At 41.2% G+C, this 20,500-nt stretch overlaps 1 protein-coding gene across 1 annotated transcript; it reads right to left on the reverse strand.

The window, feature by feature from the left end:
• Positions 1 to 4,481: 4,481 nt before the first annotated feature.
• On the reverse strand, positions 4,482 to 20,497 carry NUS1 (NUS1 dehydrodolichyl diphosphate synthase subunit; the record flags this gene model as incomplete). Its single annotated transcript, XM_057423595.1, has 5 exons — positions 4,482 to 4,714; positions 5,433 to 5,532; positions 9,402 to 9,554; positions 10,396 to 10,518; positions 20,137 to 20,497. Coding segments are annotated over 5 exons (828 nt in total), but the record flags the coding sequence as incomplete, so codon positions are not given.
• Between the last annotated feature and the right edge of the window lie 3 nt (positions 20,498 to 20,500).

Genomic DNA, 20,500 nt, shown 5'->3' on the forward strand with positions numbered 1-20,500 from the left:
TCCCTTTTAATGTAGCAGATCTGAGGAAAAGAAGTTCTGTAGGGGTTTAAAGCGTGGCCTTTGATTCATTTGGTTTAGCATTTCAAGCTTACCAAAGTAGTTTAGCTCCTAAAAGACAGCTAGAAGTTGTTTGTACTCATTCATGGTGTGCTGAAAACTGGGACGAGTGGTAACCTTCACAGCAAGACTAGCTGGACAGTTTTGCACAGGGTGGGCTATGGTTCAGCCTTACGCTCCAGTCCAGTTTCTTCCTCACTGCTGAGCTGAAGCTGCTTTCCAAGAAAGTGCCCAACAAGCAGAGCACAGCAGAGGCTGTGACCCTGGAGAAGATGGCAGCCAGCAGGCCAGAGCAGAGCCGTACCCGTGTCCCCAGCATTCCTCCTGCCAAAGATGCTGGCTGGGCGGCACAGTCCTGGCTGGCGACACGGGGCAGAGCTGTCCTGAAAGACAGATAGTACATGGGGGTCAGCAGGCAGGACAGAACTACCAGCATGTACCCTTTGGTTTTTTATAGGTGTATATACCTGTCAGTGCCAATGAATAAATACAATTAATAGTGCAACATTAAATCAATTGTAAAGACAGAAAATGTTCAATCGGAGCAACTGGGATTATTCAGAAACAGGATTTCACACACAAGGTGAATTCAGGGAAACATACAGGAAATCCAACCAACAGATTATTTTTTCTTGCCATTTTTGTGAAGTATTTCAGAACGCACTTATTTTCCTCTAAAAAGAATGACCATTACATTCTACTTGCTTACAAGTCTTCACTCAGTGCAGCCTGCTATGCTGTACAGTTGTTCAGCGCATGTTCCTCACAAGAAGTTCTAAAAATCACTGTAATTTCAACAACTGCTTTGCAGACCTATTTCCTGCTACAGCTGTGTTACTGACTATGTCCCCAAATTCCCTGCTGCAAAGCAACTATTCCAGAATCTCATCCAGCTCCTTTACTCAACATCAACAACTGGAATGGAAAAAAGAGGAGGAAAGGTGTAGAAGCTTTAATTGTTTCTTAAGAGAGTAATAGTTACTGTGAATAGGGGCTCTCACACTGGGGCAGGTGAAGATGAAATTTCCACCACACAGTTGTAGTATTCTTTGGTATTGAACTTACAAATCAACTGCCGCGAGCAGCCATCACCACCTCCATCAAAAACCATGAGGTAGGAGACTCAGTTCCAGTTTGGAAGCTACTGTTTTAACTTTTACAAGGGGGTTGTATCTGTGCAAGTAGTAACACAAAATGCACCAGAGGAACCCAAACAGCTTTCCAAGAGCCAGCCTAATGCCTGCGTGAAACTATGCATAAGATAATTTGACAGAACATCATACAAGTTCACCTACATGACTGTCCACCAAGTTACATGGTAACAAATTTCTGGAAAGGTCTAGAGTATACCAAAGAATTACCTTCAGCAACACCACAGTTTTCCTACCAGGAACTTGCATATCTAAGGAAACAGAATGCCAGCAGCACTAGAGGGGAAGGAGAAAAAGAGAAAAGGAAGGAAGGAAGGAAGGAGGAGAGATTCTGCCCCCCTATTGTTGTTCTGAGACCCCTCTTGGAGTACTGTGCGTTCAGCTCTGGGGGCCACAACATAAGGACATGGAGCTGTTGGAGCAAGTCCAGAGGAGGGCCACGAGGATGATAAGGAAGCCCAGAACTGAACCTAGTGCTCCAACTATCTTACCAGATCTGAGGAGAAAGGATTGCTCACCTCCCTTCACCTGATAGTAACACTGTTCCTAATGCAAGCTGGGAGAATGCTGGCCTTCATGGTCAGCTTGCTACCTACCATGTCCCCCAATGCTTTTTCAAAGCTTGCCTGCACACCACCTTCCCCCATCAACAGAGGTCATTCTTAGCACCCACGTGTCACTCCAATTGCATAAGTTTCTTCCATACCACACCCTCACTTAACCCATCTCCAAGGGGAGAGCTGGCAGGAGGCCCAGGTTGTTCATGACTCAGCAGCAGGGAGAGGAAGCAAGCTTTTCAGTAGCCAGGAACAAGTTTAACAAGTTCCCTGGGCTATAGTGTAAGTATCTTTACAGTAAATGCTTTACTAGAACAGATTTCATAAGAGCTTCTAAGAAGTTGGACGTGGTAGATAAAAACTGTCCACTTTTTTGCAATACAGAAAGCAATTAAGGAGCAGCACAAAGGAACACACCATTTGAAGTGATCTACTACTTCCCCAGAGCGATGTAGCAGTATCAGTAAGGCTACATATCCCCAGTCAAACCTGGAAATGTATTCATGCATCACCATAGCCTGTAGAAAGATTATAGTCTTTTATTGATTTCTTGGTTTACAGATTCAGATTTAACTTTCAATAATAAAGTTCAATAAATTGATTCCCTAATCATAAAAACTTGTTTTACACAATATGTACAGGTACCCAGAGACTACAGCCATACAGCATGTCACAGCTATACCACAGACCTTCACACAGAACAAGCCGGGGAGGTACTAACTGCAATGACATACATTCAGAGATCAAGTTGTGGCTATGCACAGTGCATTTGGCACAGATTGCTGAAGACTGCCCACACAGGGACAGTAAAATAATCCCAACTAAGTGATAATACAGATTAGTTCAACTACATTAATTCTGGGAGGAACACTTCAATCACAATTAAACAAGCTATAATAGGAGATTTGATTAAATTGGATCAAATGCAGCTGAACTAATCAGTTTCATTAAGCACCCCTCTATAGACAAATCCTAAACCTTGAGATCTGTCTCCAGTATAAGTCAAGTCTTTTTAGTTGAGATATGCAGAAGTCTGAGGACTGAGGGGAGCTCAGGTATGAGAGGTATTCTTTGGCAGTTTAATACAAATATAAAAAATAGATTGATTTTGAGGACTAAACTAAACTCTTCCCATTTTATATCTTTACTGCCAGCACCAGAACTGCTTCAGTGACACACTAACTTGCATGTGGTAATTTAAACACAACCTTAAAACTTAATGCAAATAAAGTGAAATTTTATACTTAATACTCAAGATTCCAACAGATTATCAACTCCCCACAAAAATGTTAAGATTCAGTGAGAAAAATTTCTTATAGCAATGACAGAACCAGGAAACATTTCACAATTGTTCATCTTCTCTGCAATATGGTAACTGGAAAACATCAGAGACCAGACCACAAAAGGCAGCCAACTGTACTCTGAGCGCTCCAGCTCATATGGAATGTTAGCTGATGTCAAAACCATTAGTTAATTGATTAAATATCCCTTTCTCTTTTACAAGATAAAGTAGATTGTAGTCCTCCTCTCCTGTCACTGCAATCTGACTTTAGTATGACAAAACACTGCAGCTAAGAGTTTAGGCAATCTGCTTTTAACATTACATCAAGCTACAACAGTTAAAATACACTGTTTCACAATGAAGCAGGCATTCATTTAAAATCTGGCACTTCCCTCTTAAAAGCAGTAGTTTTCCCTTCTAATGACATGCCTATCCTTAAGGAGGTAAAGCCAGACTTATTTTGAAGAGGTGGAAAAAACAAAGTAAACACTTCCAGAATGAAGTGTCCAATAGTTCTACAGCCTGCAGGGCAGAAGGCTGCAATATTAATGTTTGTCTTCAGCAACACAGCTCTCAAGATATTGCTTTGTCCAAATACTGCTATAAAGACTTTCAAATTACGTCCAACAATAGGAATGTAACTCACACAGGGCATTCCACAATGAAGACCTCTTAGTTAATGAATCTATTTAGTTATCTCAGTTCAGAGATACTGTAGAGAACCTTCATCTTGTCTGCTGCAGATTCTGATTCAAACTTCTAATGTGCAGTTGAGAACAAACCCAGTAAAAGGCTTAAGCAGACTCCCCTGTCAGGTATATGAGCACAACATGCAAGTTGCATCAGCCATGGAAGTGGACCTGGTCCATTTTCAGTTTTTTTCTGGCATTTTCAAGTGATGCCAGAGCCAGCTTGTCACCTTAGGTGAGAATTTTATGGGGAAAATAGGTATACAAACAGTACATAGTACTGTTTGTGCTTATTCCCTATGGAAAACTGACCTGATGCTATGAGAAGTTTCACTCAGGACTGTAGGAATACTTTGATTTTACCTCTTAAAGAAAAAAAAACAACAACAAACCACCAGCAACAAAATGAGGATGGAGTGTGCCACACGGATCACCTAATCCACTTACCATAGAAGCTTCCATTCCTTTTTTATGAAGCCTTCTCAGTATTTCTAGAACTTGACACCTACTTTAAAAAGAAACAAGCTGACATGAGAGTTTTTCCTTGGATTTAAGGACCTCCAGGGCACGGAACTTCTCTTTATACTGTCCTGTAGATTTCACCAGATTGAATTTTTATATATTCTTTTGGTCATGAAAGTGAGAGTAACTCAGCTCTGAACAGCTTTCCTTGCAAGAAGTGTATTTTTCGTTAGGGAAATCTGAATTTCCCCCTCCCCATAGATTCTCACGCATTCACACAGACTCTCTAGAAAGGTAAGACACTTTATTGAATTTGTTGATAAATTAAGAAAGGACTATGAACCAGACTTATGGGTCACAGGTGCTTGTAAACAGACATCAATTCCTTCCCACAGGAAGCATGACTCCATGTGCTCAGCCAGAAGTCACTTCCCCCAGCGCTGCTCACAGGCTGCATAGTGACGGAGGGCAGAGAAAAAGTCTTCATAGCTGATGTTCAGGTGGGAAGGCAAAGAACTGAGAAGGCAAGTTAAAATAAGCTTTTATTACCCCACATGATTCCATGGCCAGCCAGGTATATCACTAACTAAACCAAACTACTGTCCAAGTAAACTTTTGAAGCTGTTCTCAACACTGTTGCTGTCACTCAACTTGAGTAACTAAACCAGCTTTTAGTATCTCGTCATGCTCTAAATCAAAGCTTACCCATTAGAGCACATAGGACACTTCAAGCTATTAAGAAAGCTGGAGAAGCACACATCTGCCCAGATGTTTGAGTGCCATATAAATGTTCTCAGATTTAATAAATACAGCAACACTAGTCAGTTCATTTATTGCTAAAATTGGAAAGTAACCCAGAGGCACAGTCATCTTACATTATTCCATTTCCCTTATATCCCGTGTTCCTGTTAGAAAACTGTAAGTGACTCAAAATCCACATAAGGAACACCAACAGAGCTAGGACTGGACTGCGAAGACTAGACAATGGTAGAAGTTGTTCCTTAAACCTGAACAGTAAATAAAGCCTGCTGTTGCCTCATCATGGATGAAGGAACAACAATGAAAGTTTGACAGATTTAATTAAACAATTTTTAAACACCCTCAGATCAACCTCCAGGCACCTTTGTTTAGACTTATCTCCCCTCGTGGCTATTTCCATGAGGTAAGTCACATAAAGACTTGTTTAGTTAGATTATTAATCCCACCTCTTTTGCAGTATTTATAGGTAACTCACATAATCTCTGTCAGTCTGATGTGCCACGGAAGAAATCCTAATGTACTGTCCACAGGACCAAACTTCAAGACCAAATCAGGATCAGGAAATCCATTTGCACCTGTAAGATCAAGTTAAATTAGTTGGGTTTCTTAATTAACCACAAGACTTGTTTTAATTCTAAACCTTAAGGCATCTGCTTTTTCATTAAATGCATTTATTTATTTATTTATTTAAATCAAGTGAAGCTCCTGAGGACATGTTAACAGTTAAACGCCCAAGAGGACAGACTGGTCTTGCACCAACTGAACAAAAGCTTAGACAGCCACTGCACGCCCAGCTGGACTGCTGTTTTTATGTCAGGTGCTTTTAAAAAACTTGGTAAGGGAAGTGATAGGATCAGTTACATTGTTTTGAGTAACAGCAAACCTTAACATTGCTGTTTAAACTGACTTGTTCTAGTTTTGTCTTGGCAAACTTGATTTTAGTATTGTAGAACATGCTGTACCCTGACCTGTAACCATTACAATCCTAACTCAACTATGTGTAATTGCAGCAGAGTAGAAGGACCATTAGCACAAAAAAACCTTATGGAGGTTCCACTGAAGAAAAGCTTGGTTTCACAGACAATCAAGAAAACAAGTTGTACAAAAAAATACCCTGTCAGATGAGCTGTCTCTTTCTCAGTGAGAAGCTAGACAGGCAATCTTAAAAACAACTTTCACTATGAAATTTCAGACAAACTGTTGCAGGTAACATCTGTCTTGTTACATGAGTGAGGAAAAACAGGGCAATGGTTTCCCTCTTCCCCCTCAGTTACTAAGTAGGCAGCATTACCCATCTCAGGGCTAGATAACACTGAAGGACTTCCCTAGATGCCCACACTCCTACTACCCATACCTCAAAACCCCAGACACTGTCATTCCACTACTGAGAGCACCTTACTGACCACTCAAGGTTGAAGGCCATCAGTGGCCCAGTGATACTGTCTCTCTTTTCACATGCTTCTGCCATGCCTGAGCCATTCAAGGCCAAAACTGACAGCCAGGCAACAAGCTTAGAAAGAACAGTCATGTCCAACTTCCCCTGATAATTCTAGCCCTAGTTGATTAGGGAGACATTTGAAATCCAGTATAGTATCCCCAGGGGACCCAGGAAAGTAAAAGCTGGTTTTTGTGCGCCTACCTAGCTCATCTGAAAAGCATTTCAGCAGCTGTAACCCTACTTTGCTACAATGTTGCATGTAGTCATAATGATTGCATGTTACTACTTCTTGTCACCCCTTCCATTATTCACTAAATCTACAAGTGAATTGCAAGAGTACTTGCACAGCATAATGCCTACCTTTAGCAGATAGAATTTAATACTATTTGCTCTGAGCTTCAGATATTATTTCTCAATTATTTCTCATTTGCTTAAAAAAAAAAAAACAACAAAAAACCCAAACAAAAAAAACCCCAAAACTCAAACCAACAACAAAAAATATCACACCAAAAAACAAATGCAAGCCAGTCAAGAGCCTTTTACAAGTTTAAATTTAGTCGTGGAGAAACTTCGGGAATAACGGAAGAGGAAACCAAAGCCCTATTAGATTTCATTCTATCCAGGATTTGCAAGAAGTTCACATCCTCCTCCCCACTGAATCATCACAATAGTAATCCTTTTACCAGAGGTAAAGTTATTTTCACAAGCACTTGCATTTCTAAGGAAGTATGAAGTACTTAGATACATGTGCCTTGTGCCACAGTCCAAATCTTGTCTCAAAGTTAAAAAAAAGAACAAAAAACAAACCAAACCTCTAAAGCAAAAGCTACTTATGTGTTCAGAAGCTAGCATGTTAGTATGAAAGAGCTTTGCAGGGAAGTAGTGGATACTTAGAAGTGGGGGCTCTGGAGGCAGTGGACAGCTTTACTCATCAGCTGATTCAGTAGCTGAGTACTCCTCAGCTGGCCAGTTCAGCGACAGGATCTTCAACACTGCAATGGCTTTTCAAACAGGAAAAGACCTTCAGAGAGCCCAGTTAATGCTAACATTTCCTTCTGGTTCCTATCTGAAGGAAAATGAAAATGTACACTGTAGTATTATTACTGTTAAAACAGCCTATTCAAAACACAGTACTGTGCTTTCCACTCTGCATCCATTTCTCTACATAATCATAATTACCACTACACATACTTCACATGTGGAAGCTCTCTCCCTCAGAATTGCTGGAGTTACAGTGCTCAAGTTTAGCCCACACAAGATACAAGGATTTAGGAGCAGACTCCAAAAAAAAGGCCAAAAGACTTGGACGCTCAAGGGACAAGAATCTGGCAAAATCCCTTCTAGATCAGGAATTCTGCAAGGGCAACACAAAGGAATTTGTAGAGCTGATAGCACTACCCTTCTCCACATAAATTTTATAGGGCAACCTGAACAGCCGTAATTGATAGTCGTGTTCTTTATTGGGAAGGCAGATGGCAAGTAGAGACAGTATGTGAAAACGCAGAAACTATAAAGTCACTATAAACACAAACCCTAAAAATATCTATCAAGTACTGCTTTTCAAGAACTTGCTCTCAATTTAGATCAGTAACTCACAGATGTTTAAGTCATTATAAAGGATTGTTCTTTACTCCCAACTGTCCTAAAAATTCAAACCAAGCAAATTAATAAGCAGTACTAGTTACAGATACTACCCTTAGTTATTAGTCACACAGATTAAGCAGCCTGTTTTCAAAGTGTCCCACACAACAATAGATCTGCTCAATTTAAGACTGCACCCAATACTTTCATTATATCTGGGCACTTACATGCACAGACAGAAGATCATGAACAAGTGTTTGAGAAGCTCCAGTTAAACACCACTGACCAAAATGCACATGTATCAACTGTCACCAGTTCTTTACAAAAACAGTGACCTGTTTTAAAGCAGCAGTTAGTCATTTCTTGTTAAACTGCCTTTGGGATATAACAGGATAGATGTCTAAGTCACTTCTTCACGTGCTTTGTTAAATATGTTTAATAACTCCATTACAGTGAGAGCCTATCATGCAGTATGCTAACAACTGGCACACAATTCAGTTTTAAATTAAGATTAAAGTGTTAAAGTGTCTAAACTGCCACAGTGGCGAGTCTGCCAAGCAATTCAACTGACCACCTACTTGGGGATAACAAAAACCAAACCAAACCAAACAACCCCAAAACCAAACAACAACATAACACTCTCAAAAATCCAATTATTGAGAGCCATGCTACAGTAACGTGCCTGCATACATCCAAGCTGAAGTGTGCAGTTTGAAACCTGAACCCTGCCCCAGCTAATTACAGCTGCAATTAACATGCATGGACGACCTAAGAAAGCTGAGCAAGTATTACAGCTCTACAGCACCACTGGAGTAACAGAGGCTTGTTCTACACTATTTCTCCCAGATGCAAGCGATATCAGGCAGCCCTGCCCCTTTCATAGCTACTGCACCTAGCCATTTGCTTCAGTACAGAATCACTAATCTGCATGAATTAGTGATGAAGATAATTAAACTACTGTGGGTTATACAGCAACAGAAGATGAGCAAGTGCTCTGTCATCTGCACTCAGGGTGATAGTTAGGCGGCAACAGCTTTAATTGCTGTAAGTAGATCTGAGAAAGACTCTGCCCATACCCAGGACTGCAGCATGCTAACTTGCAAGAAGTTAAAATGAGTTAACTGTCTAGTTTCAGGTGACCCCAGCAGTATTTTTTTTTTTCCCAGAAAGCTCATCACAGAACATCCCATAGAGGCTATCAACTCTGAAAATCTGAGACTACAATTTAGCTTAATGTTTCAATTTTACGTGTAAAAGAAAAGCTCAAGAAGGGAGTAAACCAGTAAGAAACAGCAGAAGCCTCAAAGCAATAATCAGACTAAGCATCATGACACACAGATTCTAAGCAATAAATATACTAGAAACCAAATCCATTATGAATCAAATTCTCTTTCCCCTCCCTCCCCCAGACCATGTCATACTTACTACTTAATAAGCTGTCTAACACATTCACATCCAGGTCTGTGTATGTTCTTTGCTGCTGTGCTACCAACTGACAAAAGTTCTGAGCAGCTTTTACTATGTCTGCTTTTCCATCTTCTGGAGACAGTACCTTCAATGTAGACTGGCAATTTAAAACTGAAAGTACAAAACACAGTTTAAAAGCAATAGAAATATGGTTGTATTGAGTGTGCTTTAGACATTAATTGGATATGAGTGAAAGCCATTTGCAGTGTACTTCACATATTATATACCTAATCACAGATACCTATTTCTGTAAGAGATGGATGAGGTGTGTTTGCTGTATTACTAAAACACAAGTTTAAGGTAACTATTTTGAGAAGTCTTGTGAAAGATCATTTAATTAATATCAGTCTTGAAATGTAGTCTTCTGGGAAATTTGCATTTGTTCTTACGACATCAGGCAAAGCAGTGAGAGGAAGGTGCCTAGACAAACTTTGGGGGTGGTAAGTAGTGTGGAAAGACTTGCACTTCAGGGAAAGGAAAGAAGATCTAATCCCTACCCTAAGAGAGGAAGGTGTTTGAACAGCTACCATGAACATTCATGTGACACAGTGATTAAGTTGAGGCCCTCCCTGAGCATGATCAAGGAATCTTTCAGCAAGACTTCAAAATTGATGCAAGAATTACAATATTGATATAAGATTACTACAGAGACACCAGGAACCAGATAACAGTACCAGAATTCACTCAATGTGTAATTATATCTGACTTCAGAGGACATCACGCAACAATCTTATCGTCTACACTATTGTGAGGTAACAGTCTTCACATACGAGAGCTGACAGTGCTTCAAATCATGTAGTAAGGTACCTAAGAGGTAAACTTACCAAGGAAGCTGAAGCCTACTAAACTGAAGGAAAGGTCACTGTACACAGGCATTTTTTTAAGTAAAAGCAGAGTTATGCTTTATATAAAGCTAAAGTCATATCAATCTCCCCCTTGCAGCTCATCTTACCTTGATCAACTTTGTCCTGATTTGCAAATTCCACGGTGTATTTGGAGCAATCTAATCCTAAGAGTTCTTGCTGCTGTTTTAAGATTTCATCCATCAGTCTTGAATTATTCCTCTTGAAAATACCTCAAAAAAAAAAAAGTTGCATGTCAGCCAACTCTTTATAGGAGTGCTACAACATAAATCTGACACTAGGCAGGAAGGAAAAAGAATGAGGGTAGTCAGTACTGGTTTCAAACTGGAGTTCACAAGTATGATAAGAATCCATAGCAAATGATACTGCACGTGACTACTTCCAGTGACCTTGGAAAGACAACCCACATGCTTTTGTTCCTCTTTATCCTTATTTAAGTAGTAAGCTACTATTGCATAAGGGATAGTACATTGTCCTTAGTATGCTTGCAATACTTTGAGATAGCAACACCCTATCACCACAGGACCAAGTCACATTAACATCAAGTTTCTTTAATACCCGTGCTCCTGTAGATTTACATCTTCGGTCTGCTACCACTTACTGCCACACCACTAAGGCTGCAGGCTAACAAAGCACGTCACCACTAAATCAGTGTTTCAGGCCACAGTAACTATCCCCTCTTACACTATGGCAAATGTCATGGATTTCCTAATAAAAGGATTTCATAAACTGTATATTCCAAGGAATTAATGCAGTCTTCAAGGCCTTTTTATACTCATATGTTTATGGCAGGCACATTTTGAGTGCAGGAATTATGAAAATTTGCTTAACCAAACATACTTGTTTTCCTGTTCTAAAATAAATTCTAGCCCTTGAGTAAAACTGTTTCTAATCAAAAAAAACACAGGAAAAATTAAGTTCAGCAGCTTAAATATTTCCAGTGCAAAAGCATGGCTAGGCATATTTACTTAGGAACTGATAATGCTTTTATCATGTTGTATTCTAGGCTTGCTATCAAGAGCCTAAGTTCCATTCAGAAATCCTACGGTAAGCACTTCCGTTGATCAGTCTAAAAATGCCCACACAATAACCTTATAAAAATCACTAACTTGTATACATTTTATATCAGGGTTATGACTCATCACTTCAACCTGATTCTGGGATGAGAAAATGCTAACAAACAGATCAGCTTCCAGATCAGTAACAATCAAACAGTGTATAAGTATTGGGTTAAGACCATAACACATTAGGATTTAGTTTATAACATGAAGTGACACAATGCATTTATTTACACACTAGCCTTTTAGGCCTGGTGAGTTTTTATACAGGCTTCATTAGAGGTTTTAACAAGTGGAAAAGCATCTGGTGTGCTTCCCACCCTAGATACTTTCTGCAAAAAAATATACTTCATTACACAAGTGTTAGAGATGCTTATAACTGATTTCACATGTTGACAGACCAGTAAATCTCAGTAAGGCAGCAACCTTGATACAAAAAGAGCGTTAGAATATACTAAGTCTAAACTGAAGTTAAATCATTATGCTATGTTCCTGCTTACTAGTGTATATCCATACATACTGGAAATTGAGAATGCTGCTTTGAATAATACTGCTTGATACAACTCTGCTTGGTTAAGTTTGTTTAGTGCTCCAGTTAGCACTGATTGTTTTCCTTACACTTAAGGTCAGCAGCAGTACAGCTATTTACTGCAATTGCTAATCCCACACCACCTTCAGTCAAGATCCGTACAAGGTTACGTGCGCCTCATCTCTAAGAGTCACTTGACTTCCATCCACCTTCCAAGATGTGAAAAAAAAAAAAAACCAACCTATGTTCAATATTCAGAACGAGAGTTGGCATAACTACGAGAGGTTCCCAGTATGGAAAAAAAGATAGCTGCTCTCTTCTTCCCCACTCAACCCTAATGATGTCATTTTTTTTCTCATGAGAAATTGATGCCTATTCCTGTCAAAGTTCAGAAGAGCAGATCTAAGAATCTGCACTCCAGCTCTCAAGTAAATGAAGACATTGAGGATAACAGGTAGAGAATAGACTAAGGTGCTTACTGCTCAGTAAAATAGGGTAACAGATAAAGGACTTGGTCCAGCTCTGAAGTGAAGATTCTTAATGCACACAGCAGATATTGAAGACACTTTGGATGGGTTCTTGAGATTTATCTGAATATCATGAGCATTTCCCTTCTACTCATATATCCAACTCAACTCCTCAGTTGTTGAAAACCAGGGTCCTGCGTTGCTCTTGTAACAACAGTTTAACGCAAGCTGGAAAGTAGCTGGAAAGTACTGTAATTGTACTGTAAAGTTGTAATATGTCTTTCCTGTAAAGACCTCCTCAATGAAATTCCAACTGATGTGCCAAGCTTGACACACCTACAATTTTCCTGCAGAGGAGATCCTGAAGCACATCAGAAAGTTGTAAACATTCAAACTAACTGAGATTTTCATTTAAAACAAACAGCATTTGGGAACTTTACTCCTTCAGTGTTTTGCCCCTCGCTCAATGCACAAGAGTCCTTTTCTTATGAATGCTTGTGATAGCAAACACAGTCCTGCCGGAAGGAATGTACACAGGCCAAATTAATATTTAACTTTAAAAATGATTTTACATAGTTGTGTCTCAGACTTACACTCCCTTCTCTTACAGGATCTCAAAACCCCATTTGTCTAGAAGGTGCATTTTTTTAAAACTTTTAAAATATATCCAAGTTACTTCTGGAAGATGCTTTTGCTAATTTATACATGATAAAGTAAAGAAGAGTGTGTGATGAGATCAATTCACTAACAGAATTCAGGTGTTCTCATGCAGCAAGACTTAAATCTTTATTTAACGCTACCTTCCAATTTTGTTCATAGTCTTCCACATAAGTTGAAAGCAAGTCCATAATCTGATTTTAACATTATGGATAGTTTTTTTGGCAGAAGGTCTAGAAGTTTAGCAATATAACAGCTGTTTGCTGTTGAATGGGGAAAATTTCAGCCCTAGTACTGTGTTTCTAATACAGAACAAAAACATGAAATTGACACTATTTCTCATTAGAAGCAATTTTTGGCTTTGTAATGCAGAAGCAGTTTTGTTCAGTCACAACAAGCGGGTTGCAAATATGTATATTCTAGCAAATAGAGTTTTAAGAATTCTGCATATTTAAACACTATAATTCCTATAACAAGAGTATAGGACTTCAGGGTGTTTGGTTTTGGTATTTTTCTGGTTTAATTTTTACCACTGAGAACTTGTGAGCTGTTTCCAGGGATAATTCTTGTTTTTACAACACAGACTGCAAGCCTGTTATTGATCATTAATCTCCATTACACTGAGGCAAACCACAAGTGATTTAGCTTCCCACAGTAGCCCTCCATTTACATGGATCTTCTCTAGGGCACGTGCCTTTTACTCAGTTTTACAACAGCTACAAGCCATACTCCTTCACAGTCAACTGTGGTGTTGTAGCACTTTAGGGCTAGAGGGTGACAAATGCAATCTGTAATTAAGGGGCTGCAAGTTCAGCAGAAGAAAGGCTCGAAACTGCCAGGAACTGCACACTGTGAGGGGAACACTGGCACAGAGAAACACCAGGTGGTGTCAACCAATTGTTTGCCTGCCAGGCTGCCACAGCCACCACCTGCTAATGCCTTGGGAGCATCTCAACATTCAACATTCTCGCTTGCTCTGCTTTTTAAAGCAGCAAAACCTAGCAAATATGCAGAATACAGTCAGCTCTTCCTTACAATGGAACAACTTAATCAAAGTTAAGCTCAGGAAATAACACATCTCCATAGCATTTCAGTTATTCCCTTTTTCTCAACTCCCTCCCAGTGTCAACAAGGGAAGAGTCATAAGGCAACAAGTCTGTTTAAAGCCAAGCATTAACAGTTTGAGAAACATCAAACTGTAAACCAAGTGAAATAATGTACAGCAAGAAACTGTTTTAACACATCCTGTTGGATCATGCTAGTTGATATTACAAGGAAAGTGGGGGTTGAATCATTAGAATCATAGATTAGTTAGGGTTGGAAAGGACCTTAAGATCATCTAATTCCAACCTCCCTGCCATGGGCAGGGACATCTCACACTAAACCATATCACTCAAAGCTCTGTCCAACCTGCCCTTGAACACCGCCAGGGATGGAGCATTCACAACCTCCCTGGGAAACCCATTCAAGTGCCTCACACCCTCACAGTAAAGAACTTCCTCCTTATATCCAATCTAAACTTCCCCTTTTTAAGTTTAAGTTTTAACCCATTACCCCTTGTTCTATCACTACAGTCCCTAATGAAGAGTCCATCCCCAGCATCCTTGTAGGCCACCTACAGATACTGGAAGGCTGCTATGAGGTCTCCACGCAGTCTTCTCTTCTCCAAGCTGAACAGCCCCATCTTCCTCAGCCTATCTTCATACGGGAGGTGCTCCAGCCCCCTGATCATCCTCGTGGCCCTCCTCTGGACTTGTTCCAACAATTCCCTGTCCTTTTTATGTTGAGGACACCAGAACTGCGCACAATACTACAAGTGAGGTCTCACAAGAGCAAAGTAGAGGGGCAGGATCACCTCCTTCAACCTGCTGGTCATGCTCCTTTTGATGCAGCCCAGGATACGGTTGGCTTTCTGGGCTGCGAGCACACACTGAAGCTGGCTCATGTTCAGTTTCTCATCAACCAACACCCCCAAGTCCTTCTCCGCAGGGCTGCTCTGAATCTCTCCTCTGCCCAACCTGTAGCTGTGCCTGGGGTTGCTCCGACCCAGGTGTAGGACCTTGCATGTGGCATGGTTAAACTTCGTAATGTCAGCATCAGCCCACCTCACAAGTGCGTCGAGGTCCCTCTGGATGGCATTCCTTCCCTCCAGCGTGTCAACCAAACCACACAGCTTGGTGTCATTGGCAAACTTGCTGAGGGTGCACTCAATCCCACTGTCCATGTCACCAAAGACGTTGAACAACATTACACCGGACCTCACAGGATACAGAGAGCTAGAAAAATGTACTAGGATTATCTATTCCAAGAGCCTAGAAAAAACATAAACCAAGTTTGAAAGTGGACGAAGTCACTTAGGTTTCACCACTTAAAGCCACTTAAGTTAGCACTAACCAAATAAGAAGAATTCAAGATAGAATTTATAATCTCATAGGTGACCTGTTCCTCCCACATTTCTTCTTGGAAGGACATTCTGTACCAGGAGAACAATTGCTCAGAAACAACTGAAAGAAGAGATACTACTTCCACATTACTCATATGCATAAGGAGGTTACCTTCAGCAGGTTAGCATTAGCCCTTTTAATAAATGTGGTCTGAGGACTCCTCTCAACTCAACACTAAAATGCAGGTGTTGTACATGAGGTTTCCGCCCACAGCAGATGCTACGTGATACTCACAAATGTGTGTGACACAAAACCACAATATATGTTATCTCCCTAGTGAAAACACTGCACACCCCGAAAGCTTTATGGATTGATCAGACTGGCTAAACTACCAACTAATTTGGAAAAGACTAAAAGCGTACAACTGGGGGCAATGAAATGATTTATTTTGCTTACTATAGTACCCTATCCTTTCAAAGTTTTTTCCAAGATAAAATTGGTCAGGAGTAAAGCAGTGCTCTGGAAAACCAAACCCAGGACAAAGAAAGCTGAACTTGTAAACCAGTTGTACTATGGGCTTTAAGTAACCTTCAACCCACAGCATCTATTCAGGAACCCAAAGTATTCAAAAGCCAAGATTCAAGAAGCTCTCCAAAAGCACCCTAGACTTGTCACAAACTATTTCAGGAAAGCTTCATTGATGGACAAAAGTAACACTCAAGCAGGCTCTCGGGTGACAAAGTAACAGAAGCAAGTTGAAATATGTAATGCTGGGCAAAGGTTGCTGCTCCCCAGGAGATACTTTATATGCAACTATAGAATTGCATAATCACTGCCTTCTGACTGACAGAAGGCTGCATTATTTCCTCAGAGATAATGTCTTAACCAGCATGGCTGGACTTCTACCAAGTAACAGTACTGGCAATACAGAAGTCCACAGAAATAAATCCTTGATCAAAACCCTAATCTTTTAGTCAATCTGGATTTACTAACCCTAATGGTGCATACTGTATCATTAAGTTTATTATGTGTTTGTTCTGCTGCTTATCAACGAGAACTGGGAGAATGAAAATGGCCCCTACACATCATAAGCAGTAGAAGCATGACACCTTAGGCTTCCAAACCTGCTGGGGCAGGATGGGGAAATCTCAGGTCTAAGCATTACAACTCATATCACCATATATTCATTACAATACAAGACAGTTACCAACTGTCCTCTTGCATTCTTCAAAGACCTTTTTACTTGAGTCTTCTGGTGTAATGAGCATCATGAATTCAGATAAGACAGCCAAATACTTGATCATGTTTCAACACAGTTGTAACATACTGGGGTCTGTAACTGCCCATGAGAATTAGCATAACTCCTCACAAGTTGCCCTTATGGTTACTGGTGCAGCTGCTGTTAACATACTAGTGTCAGTGGGGATGCAGCTATTTATTTTGACCCTGAAGAATACAGAAGAAACCTTCTTCTTAGTCATTTTTTTAATGACCAATATAAAATATACAGATTAACTACTATAAACAAATACACTGCCTATCTGACGCTTCTTTAAAGAACTTCATGCTTCCATCCCTTCCTACAGAAAGGGCAATTAAGGACACATTTTTAATTCAAGTCTTCTGCAAGAAAATAGTATTCACCTCAGAAAACACAACCATGGAAGACCACTGTTATAATCAAAGTTTCCTGTTGCAATGAGGAGAATCTCAGTACTACAAGTAAGCAATGAAAAAAAAAAAACAAATTAAAGTGTACCTAACAATTCAGAACACTGCTTCCTTCTTTACCACAGCCAGCACCAGCAGGCACAAGGTATCTTTGGCAAGTCAATAGCTGGTAAAATGGTAAGAACACAGAACCTTACTGAAGCAGCTCAACAGAGCAAAAGTAAGTCTCACCACCTGAGAAGATGAAAATAAGTGCACAACATAATTAAGGTTCACCCTCTGTTACTGATAAGAGCAAGCTATACCTGACTTTATTCACCCTCACTAACCAGTGCAGGTTCCAGACATCACTATTATTCAGAACAGGATTTCACAACAACTGCAACATCCTACTCAATGACAGCTCTATCTGAAAGTGTTGTATGGTCAATCCAGACACCATAAAGAGCTTAGCACCAAAAGAAAGGTGACATACCTGCTATTACCAGAAGTAAGCATATACTTAAGCAATATGAATGACTACTTGCTCACCCTCCGAAACCCATTTAAAAGGCTCAGATGACAACATAGTGCACAAAAAAGCAGTTGTGGCTACTCTCCCAGATAACTCACTGAACACCTGTGAAGAACATGCATGCATAATGACAGGCTACTCTCATCAACTCTGAAAGTCTGACAAAAGCCACTGATTTAAAACACTTCAGTTGCTCTGCACTGCCTTGCCTTTTTCAACTACATTCCAACAAACTGGAATTCAAGTTGGCAATTAAACCAGCCTATTCTGGTATCAAAGGACTAACAGAAGAATGCACTACTGAAAAGCATTATGTTTTGACACTAACGCCATAAGATCACAGCTGTATTTTCAGATTTCAAAGGTGTTAACTTCTTAGCATGCAAATTTAGCATGAATGTAACAATACACAGGAACAGCAGCAAATAATCTCCAAGATATTTCTTTCCAAACTGCTAACAAAGACAATTGTTCTGCAACATTATTTCAGTTCCACTGCTCTTCAGAGGACATAACCTTGTAATTTCTGGTTATCATATTTACAGTCTTGTAACAGCCAGCCTTAGATCTGATAGGACCTCAACACGCGCTGAAGAAGCAGACACACAACGATGTCTGACACTACTACAGCAGCTGCTCCCCCATGCCAGACAGGATCTCAGCGACAGTGGCTGCCTAAGCATTGACTGGTACCTTCTCCCTCTTCTGCGTTGAATGGTTGCACAGCAAACAAGCTGAAAACCAAGACAACCAAGAAGCATGGCTCAGGATTTCTGCAGCAAAATGCAGAGATCTAAAAAGGAACTAAGCATGCATACGTAACATATTAGGCAATGCTGCGGGGAGCTTATTTGAGGCTGGACAGAAACTGTGTGGTAAAAATCTCTCTCTTCAGGCTATGAGGATAACTCTCACTCTTGTTTGGTACTAAATTTTGCTCTGCAGCACTTAACCCGGCTTAATGCTTTCCAAGTTGAGAGCAAAAAATATCAACACATGAATGGATTTTCAGAAGGCTCTGTTTTCTGTGTCACTGAGATGGTATAAAATATTAGCATAACATTCCTTGACTTCCAAATGAGGAAGTATTCTCTCACTGAAACACAACATAACCAAGAACCACAACAGCCCTGCACAGATGGCCAGTTTAAGCTGCTAAAGGACTAGTATTAAGCCTAGATTCTTAAAAAAGATCTTGGAGAATTTAGTGAAAGTCAAGCCAATTGAGTCTTGTATCTCACATGAAGAACAAATATGAAACAGAACTAGCAGAGGCAGTGGTTTAAACAATAAATAAAATCACTAATGCCTAAGCTCCAGGAAAGGCTTGCATATCTCAGATGCATTTGCACAGTTAATGACAACAGATTCCACCTACGTACATAGGATGCACTGTGGAGTTTTTCCTGAAAGAGCACTAGAACAGTATTGCAGACTGTACCTCTAGCCTGGCATAAATTTGCAGTTAACCTAATGTGCATGTCATGTCTAGACAGCCATAAGAAGCAGCTCAAAACAGCTAAACACTGGTCTCCTGCAGTCTCACCACTGACAACAAGAGCATGGGATCTTCAGCTTGAAGCTGTCTCCTCCGAGAGGACAGAAACAGGACACAGTCCATCTTATGTATTATTCGTACTTCCGATTTGGCAGCTTGAGTACTCTCGCAGATCATCTCTCAACAGCTGGGTAGAAAGTTTCACCCAAGACTACCTTGAATATGGTTGATCTCATCACCTCAACAGGAAAGCACAGGAATTAGGAAGATAGATTTGTACCATGATTATTCCACAGAATGTTAAATCTAAACCCTGACCTTATAGTTGAGATATTCAGTGATGTGGAATCAATGTATCTGCAAGAGTGAGTTCAACAGTCTTACAACTGAGATCCAGTAATGAATAAAAATCACACAGCAGACATGAAAAAAAAAAAAAAAGTTTTCACAGGCACCAGCTCAGAAACTCAAACATTAAATAGCACCAGTCATTATACCAAATGCAGACAATGTAATTCAATTTTACAAAATTGACAGCATGCAGAACACACGTGCTTATGTTTAGCTACCTGTTTGTTCACATGAGGAAGAGTACACGAAAATAAACGGCTAATGTCATTCAACCATTTCTGGCAGTTCAGACATAGTCCATAAACTCAGCTCCCAAAAGTACGTAGCCTAAAGTTCTTACTAACAGCCTGTACAATGTCACGACTCTCAGATACCAGCAGTTCCTGTCAGCCCAGGGCTGGGAATAAGACCCTAGACCGGCTCCAAGACCTGCCCCCTGCCCAGGAGTCGGGCCAGGAAGGCGCTAGAGACATTCTCCTAGCTTACTATGGCTAGAGACTGTTCAGAGGTCAGGCAACTTCAGGGGACGCACAGGGAGCTGCCACAGCGAGGCTGGCACCCGGCTCGGAAAGACCCTGGGGCAGGGCTGGCCCCTGGCCTCACACCGGTGCTGTAACGAGTCCCTGCCGGGAGGGGACCGCCCGCGCCGGACCTCGGGGCACCACGCCGAACGACATCCCGCTACCACCAGCGCTGCTCACCATTATGGTCGTAGACGCTGACATAGGAGATGCCCACCGCCATGCACCACACCACCAGGCTGGCCATGTCCGCGTAGCTCGGCTCCTCCTCGGTCACCACCAGCCCCATGTGCACCGGTAGCTTCTGCAGGGCGCGCCCGTCCGAGCGCCACCGCTGCCGGCCCTGAGCCGCGCCTCGAGGCCGCCGCCGCGCCGCGCCGGCTTTGCGGAAGGCGAAGGCCCCGGCGGGTGCGAGGAGCGCGCAGGAGGCCGCGGCGGAGGCCGCGCGGCGCCACAGCCACGCGCGGGGTCCGGCGGCGGCGCGGCCGCGCAGGCAGGCGAGCAGCGCGCGCTGCAGGCAGAGCAGGGCGCGCAGCACGGCGTG

This window comes from Pezoporus wallicus, unplaced genomic scaffold (genome assembly GCF_028554395.1).
Source record: "Pezoporus wallicus isolate ANWC-B61680 ecotype Strahan unplaced genomic scaffold, APGP_CSIRO_Pwel_v1 contig_8806, whole genome shotgun sequence".
NCBI classification, from domain to species: Eukaryota; Metazoa; Chordata; class Aves; order Psittaciformes; family Psittacidae; genus Pezoporus; species Pezoporus wallicus.